At 45.7% G+C, this 7620-nt stretch overlaps 1 protein-coding gene across 2 annotated transcripts; it reads left to right on the top strand.

The window, feature by feature from the left end:
• The first annotated feature begins 558 nt into the window (after positions 1-558).
• Positions 559-4584, top strand: npas4l (neuronal PAS domain protein 4 like). Of its 2 annotated transcripts, none has more exons than XM_052558883.1 (8): positions 559-791; positions 1062-1225; positions 1304-1446; positions 1964-2060; positions 2137-2371; positions 2516-2625; positions 3075-3210; positions 3298-4584. In XM_052558883.1, exons 1-8 carry the CDS (start codon positions 700-702, stop codon positions 4037-4039), a joined length of 1719 nt encoding a protein of 572 aa, XP_052414843.1. In that variant the 5' UTR covers positions 559-699; the 3' UTR covers positions 4040-4584. The 2 variants fall into 2 exon arrangements, with proteins under 2 accessions (XP_052414843.1, XP_052414842.1); XM_052558882.1 differs by having other exon boundaries at positions 1301-1446.
• Positions 4585-7620: the final 3036 nt, after the last annotated feature.

Below are 7620 nucleotides of genomic sequence, written 5' to 3'. Positions count from 1 at the left end.
GTGATCTGTGTGTGTGTGTGTGAGAGAGAGAGAGAGAGAGAGAGAGAGAGAGAGAGAGAGAGAGAGAAAGTGTGTGTGTGAGAGAGAGAGAGATAGAGAGAAAGTGTGTGTGTGTGTGTGTGTGTGAGAGAGAGAGAGAGAGAGAGAGAGAGAAAGTGTGTGTGAGTGTGTGTGTGTGTGTGTGTGTGAGAGAGAGAGAGAGAGAGAGAGAGAGAGAGAAAGTGTGTGTGTGTGTGTGTGTGTGTGTGAGAGAGAGAGAGAGAGAGAGAGAGAGAAAGTGTGTGTGAGTGTGTGTGTGTGTGAGAGAGAGAGAGAGAGAGAGAGAAAGTGTGTGTGTGTGTGTGTGTGAGAGAGAGAGAGATAGAGAAAGTGTGTGTGTGTGTGTGTGTGTGTTGTGGTGATGTCACTGTGTGTATTTTTACACCCGCGCTATAAATACCGGGTCACTCCTGGTGTCGTCACGGCGGAGGCTTGTTCTTCTTCGGGTCTCAGGGTGAGATCACAGAGACTTTATAAACCTCGAGAGACTCCCGGATCCTCAGACAGTCAGAGGTGAGAGAGGAGCGCTGACTAACACTAACTAAACTAAACTAAACTAAACTAGCCACTGTCCTGTCATCGTCTCGCGCTGTTCTGCATGTTATTGGAGATTTTATTTCTGCATAACTGATATCGTAAAGTATCTTTCAGCTGTTTAACATGGACTTCTTGTGTTTCTTCAGATCTGAGAGGATGAGCGTCGGCTGCGACACGAGCGTCAGGCGGATTCTCCGCGCGTCACAACGCTTCAGGTCAGTCACACCAGTGGACGCGACGCGACGCGATCATGATGCAGCGCACAGTCCTTGATCTCCGTCAGATTGTGAAATATGTTTGACTGATGATATACAGAGCAAATCTTTAGCAATATTGTGTGGGCCCTTTCCCTGAGGATGCTCTACAACCCGTGTGTCATTAGCCTTAGTTTAGTGTGTGCTGTACCTGTACTGACAGACCGTGAGCTTCAGGTGTGTGTGTGTGTGTGTGTGTATTCATCCTGACTAACACAATGTCTGCTGCAGGTCCACTAAAGGGGCATCCAAAGCCCGGCGAGACCACATCAATGGAGAGATCCGGAACATGCGGTCACTGCTGCCCATCTCGGCTGAAGACCAGGAGCGTCTGTCCTACCTGCACTCCATGTCTCTCATCTGCACCTACGTCAGGAAGACGGTGCTCCTCAAAGGTAGAGAGGATCACACTCGTGCAGTCTGTGTTCCCCAGAGTCTGAATGAGATCTGATCTGAGCACTGTGTTACAGCAGGTGTTCAGCAGCGCGCGGATGGAGCTTCTCCTCTGTACGAGAGCTTCCTGCAAGCCCTGCCTGGATTTATTGTGGCTTTGACCAGAGACGGGAAACTGGTCTATGTGTCTGAAAATGTGCCAGAATATCTGGGCCTGTCGATGGTGAGTGAAACGCTTTCTTTTCTGTTTCACCTGCAAACACATTTATCCTGTTATATTCAATATTCAGTCAGGGATCATTATAATCTGATGCACACTTGATTTTCAAACTGCTTGGTTCTTTGTGAATTTTTCTCATTTAGGATCATACACGTGCATGCAAACATAGCTGTGCTTTGGAAAGGCTCTTGTGTTGGGGTCAAACTGATCTCCGGTTAAAAATAGAAACCTGCCAAACACTAAAATGTGAAAATACATGTGAAATACAAAATATGAAATGCATGAGAACTTGTGTTTGAGTTTAAGACTCAAAGCTTACTTGACATTGAAAACTTGTCTGATTCTTGAATTTCTTTAATTAGTTCAGTTTTACACTCAAGAATTACATTTCTCACGTTTTGTGTCTCAAGTCTCTGACAAGCTACAGTAGAGTTTTTCGGTGTTGATCACAGCATTGAAACCACCGTGGGTCAAAAGTTGCCCCCAGTATCTGATCAGCTCCTGATGGTTTGGTTTGTAGGTGGATGTCCTTCAGGGAGACACTTTCTATGATATGATGGACAGTCGTGATGCTGAAGCGGTGGAAGTTATTTTGAGAGAGCAGGCCGTCTCCGCTGGTGAGTGTGATGCTCCGTCTCTCTCGTATCGTGTCATGTTGTGTCCAGATCAGCTCTGATGTTGTGTGTCTCTCAGAGCGCAGCTTCGTGTGCCGCATGCACACCTCCAAAGCGTTTCGGCTCCAGTACGGCAGCTGCTGCTCCATGCTGGTGAGGGGGCGATTCCAGGCCGGCCCGCCGGACGCCGCTCTGTTTGTGGCCCTCTGTACGCCCACAGTGGACAGACTGAAGGACAGCGAGCTCCTGAGATCCTCCGCCTGCTTCCAGACGCTCCACAGACCGGACATGAGGCTCACTCACGCCCCCTACAGGTACTGCCCCGTCTCACACAAAGCTGAGGTCATGTGCCTAAAACATGCATTTCTTGTAGAGAGGATTGATGTGAGGAGGACAGAACGTGGAAGCTTTTAATTGGTATCATGTAATGAATGATATGCTGAAATATGTTTCCACAGTGTCTTGTTCCACCTGGGTTTCTCAGCAGAGGAGCTGATTGGTCGATCATGGTACGATCTCCTGCATCCTGATGACCTCACGCTCGCCGCCGGCTGCCACCGCACACTCAGTGAGTCGAGAGAGACAGTGGAGACATTTATAATGTGACAAAAGATTTGAGTTTCAAATAAATGCTGTTCTTGTGAACTTTCTGTTCATCTGTGAATCCTGAAAAATAAAATGTATCACAGTTTCCACAAAACTATTAATATTTTCAACACTGATAATAATCAGAAATGTTTCTTGAGCAGTAAATCATCATATTATTCTGATTTCTGAAGATCATGTGACACTGAAGACTAGAGGAATGATGCTGAAAATACAGAAATAAATTACACTTTAACAGAGATTCACACAGAAAACAGCTGTTTTACATTAGAATAATATTTCACTGTTTTCCCTGCTTTATTAAATAAATGCAGCCCTGGGCAGCAGAATAGACTTCCTTCACGAACATGAATAAGCGTTGAGCGGTAGAGCAGGTGAAAGCCTGGACTGAGCTGATGTTGTTGTTGGCAGCTGGAGCCGAGGGCGATGCGGACGGAGAGATGCTGGTCCGACTGCTGTGTAAGGATCTGTCCTGGATCTGGCTCTATGTGTGTGTGACTGTGGACCGAGCCAGAGAACTGATCTCCTGCACCAATCACGTGCTCAGGTGAACATCCTCATCTTTTCATTCGTCTCTCTACAGCTGGTTTCTGATTTTGGCTCAAACAGCTTGTGAATTGTTTCTGGTCTGCAGTGAAGCGGAGGCGTTGTATCTGAAAGACAAACTCTACGGCGGTGTGTCGTCTCAGCGTCCCGTCCTGTCCGCTCCGAGACCGAGGGAGCGTGAGGCGGTCAGGAGGAGCTCAGAGACCAGCGACTGCTCCGGCGGCACAGACGCGGATCTCAGGAGCGGCTCGCTCGCCTTCTCCACCCCGCCCTACAGCCCCACTTCCTCCCACTCCTCTGACTTCCTGTCTGACGGCTACAGTGGGTTCGAGCAGCTGGCGGATGGGTTCTGCCCGTCTCAGGCGTTCTGTGACCCGTCCTGCGGCGTTCCTCCCGTCTGTCTGCCCGACGCTCACCTCGTCCCGATCTACCATCCCACGCTGGACGTGTGTGAGGCTGCCGCAGACTGTGTTCTGCATCCGGAGGACTTCAGCGTGTTTCCTCTTCCTCATGAGGGCGATCTGCTGACGCCCGAGGCCTCGCCCACCGCTGACGGACACTTCCTCTACAGCGAGACGGAGCGGGCTGAGATCGGGACTCTGGCCCATCAGATCCGCTCTCTGGCCAGCAGCTTCGACGCCTACAGCACCACACGCCACCTGCAGCCTGACAGCGCCCCCTGCTGGCCGCCGGCGCCCGAGCCCCTGCTGGACGAGACCGTCATCGACAGCATCCTGAGAGACCTGGTCTCAGCCAAAGAGCCGGACTGTGTCTGGAGCCGGAGCGCAGCCGGAGCGTTCTCAGCGTGTGTGTACGAGCACCAGCGCTGACGGATCAGGAGTGACTGAAGGACGTCACTCACACTAGGGACCCAGTATGACATGTTGCCGAGATGTGACCAGGTTCAGTGAGAACCGGTTTCTCAGAATTATATCCCACCTGCAGTGTTTTATGAATGTGAAGAATCAGTCTTCTGAACTCTTACCAACAGTGGTTCTGTTCCTTGTGTTGCTAGTGGCTCGGAAGCATGTAAATGTAGTTTTTGTAAACGACTCAATAATAAGCTACTAGGCACTTACTCCTATGACAAAAACAGCGGATCCTGAAACGAGAGCGATGAACTGAAGCTACCTCATGAAGCGAATGTGATCACTCCAAACACTCGTTCTGTTGTGTTGTGTATATTTATTTCCTCTGGTTTATGTTAGATTTGTAGATCATTCCAGCAAACTGACTTTCTGCTTCATGTATGAATGTAATGTTCTCTATAATGTTTAGAGCAATCATGTACAAAACAAACAGTTTATTTATATATTCTCGCTCTTTGTTTCTATTTTTGTATGTAAAGTCAATAAAGTTGTTAAGAGGACTAAAACTGTGGTCTGGCTCCTCATCTTGAAATCATGTGTGTGTGTGTGTGTGTGTGTGTGTGTGAGAGAGAGAGAGAGAGGGAGAGACTGTGTGTGTGTGTGTGTGTGAGAGAGAGAGAGAGAGAGAGAGAGAGAGAGAAAGTGTGTGTGTGTGTGTGTGTGAGAGAGAGAGAGAGATAGAGAGAGAGAGTGTGTGTGTGTGTGTTGCACATGTTTTTTCACCTTTAAAGTCATATTTACAAGACCTGTAAAATATAACAATTAATCATTTCAATGTACTGCGTTGAAAATTACAGAGTTTTTAGATGATTCACTGATGTTACAAATGAACAAAAGACGGCACCAGTTACATGTAAAAAGCTGAAAACAGCTGTAAAATATATAAGCAGCTTAACAAAAAACATAAATAACAATAAATCATATTAAATGAAACCCAGTTCATCCAGTTTGAGAACCCTGGGTCAGGTTTCCAGCTGGTGTCCACCAGGCGGCGCTGCTGAGCCACAGTCAGATCAGATCTCTGCAGAAAGACTCTCTCCTCCTGAAGCTGTAATGAGGAGTAAACATCAGTCTGCAGTAACACTGATGGCAGAGCTGTTCTCAGTGTCTGTCTGTCTCTGTGAGAACATCTTCTGACAGTGATTCTCAGGAGAAGCGTTCTACTTCAGGGACATCATAGATTCACCTCTATCTGTTTAAAGCTTCCCTGCTTCCTGCTCGCTGGAAGTGCCTTCAGAACTTTACTTTTCTTGTGTGGATTTAATTCTGAGCAGAGAGAGAGAGAGAGAGAGATTTTTTTATTCTTTTTGCTGAATTGTTTGCAGGTGTTTTTTTTAGGGGTATTGGTGGGGGGGGGGGGGGGTCATTTATTTATTCATTCATTCAGAGTTTAAAGCCAGTGAATTTTCTTCCAGATCTGGTTAGTTCTGTAAGGTTTCTCATGAGCTCTCAGATCTTCAGTCAGTTTCTTCTTCATCATCAAACACACGTTTACCCATCATGCACCAGTGAATCTCTTCTATTCAGAGATTATGTTATGAATCGTTTGTCATGAGATCATTTGTGATTTGAGCAGAAATGGTTTTCTCACACACACTTAATGTCTTTAATGCTTCATAAAACCACACCATACATTACAAATTCTAATGATCAAAAAGGTTCTTTTTTTGTGATTATCAGAACAAATGACTGGAGAATAAATGTTCATATTTGCATTATGAAAATTAACATTACAAAGACAATAATATTAAAAAGATAATTTATGATTCCTGAACAAAACAGGAAGTGCAGGGGACTTTTAATTTGAATAATTTTAACACTGTGAAGCTGCTTTGACACAATCTGTATTGTATAAAGCGCTATAGATATAAAGGTGACTTGACTTGACATGAATGTGAATAAAGGAAAAACAGGTCAGGGGAAACATTTTGGATTAATGAGGTTAAAAAACAAGAACAGTTTGTTATGAACAGTTCCTTCCTCCTCATGAACAACATGATGTGAAGGATCTTGACCTTTGACCTGAGATTTGCAGTCGTTTTTGTGGAATAATCACAAGATGGAATCATTTGAAGGATTGCAGAAGAAGAGACACAAAAACTGGGTGAGTTTCTCTTTATTCTCTGAAGGAAATATGTCGACTTGTTAGGATTGTATGTTTCGCTTGTGTTTGTGAATATTTAAAATCTAATTCCAGTGATGTCACAGTGGCCAGTGTTATGTAGTTAAACTCTCATTCGTTTTCTGGACACAAACCTCTTCGTAAGCATCAGGCTTCTGTTTTGGTTGTTCATTTTTTCATGTCTTCAGTGTGTCCCAGATTTCAAAGCAGGAAAAAAGACTTTTCTGGGTTGAATAAATAAACCACAGCAGACTAACTCTCCTCATACAGCGCTGTGAAAGAAATCAGAAACACGCTGGAATCAGCAGGAGCAGGATTTACAGGGAATGCAGATATATATTAACCACACACACACACACACACACACACACACACACACCCACATACTCACACACACACACACACTCACACACACACACACACACACACACACACACATACTCACACACACACACACACCCACATACTCACACACACACACACTCACTCACTCACTCTCACACACACACACACACTCACACACACACACACACACACACACACATACTCACACACACACACACACCCACATACTCACACACACACACACTCACTCACTCACTCTCACACACACACACACACACACACACACACACTCACTCACTCACACACACACTCACTCACTCACTCTCACACACACACACACACACACACACACACACTCACTCACTCACACACACACACTCACTCACTCACTCTCACACACACACACACACACACACACACACAAACACACACACACACACACACACACACACACACACACACACACACACACACACACACACACAAACACACACACACACACACACACTCACACACACACTCACACACACACTCACTCACACACACACACAGGTTGATCCAGCAGCTCCAGGTTTTGCTGTGGATCCTGTTCATTGCTGGTTTTTCATGAAGAGAAACTGTCTGAAACCCTGCCGCTGAATGACTGAATGTGTTAATAGCACTGTTTAGAGTTGATTGTACATAAGTTCAGATCTGCTTCTCGATATTCTCCAGTAATTTCAGCAGCGAGATGAAGGTCGAGGGTTTGTCCTTGAGAAAGCAGAGAGGAACCTCACAGTGAAGCAGTCAGCTGTGTTTCTGCTTCAGTTCTCCATGTGTTTAAGGCAGCTGTGAGTAATGACAGGTTTCTGGAGCCACTGAAAATCACCCTAGATTGCTTTGCATTGATTTCTCTTCTGCTTTTAATAGGATTCTGCCCCAGATTGTAGCTATAAAGCTTACTGATACAGAGACGTTTTCTCTATGTTCATGTTCTTTAGTCATGGATTCTCTCACATTCAGACACAAGATCGTCTGTGAAGACAGACGGTCCACATCCTCAGACCCAGAAACACGTCTGCATGAGCGCGTCTTT

This window comes from Carassius gibelio, chromosome B6, assembly GCF_023724105.1.
Source record: "Carassius gibelio isolate Cgi1373 ecotype wild population from Czech Republic chromosome B6, carGib1.2-hapl.c, whole genome shotgun sequence".
Classification (NCBI taxonomy): Eukaryota; Metazoa; Chordata; class Actinopteri; order Cypriniformes; family Cyprinidae; genus Carassius; species Carassius gibelio.
This window is presented reverse-complemented; position numbering and strand designations above follow the sequence as displayed.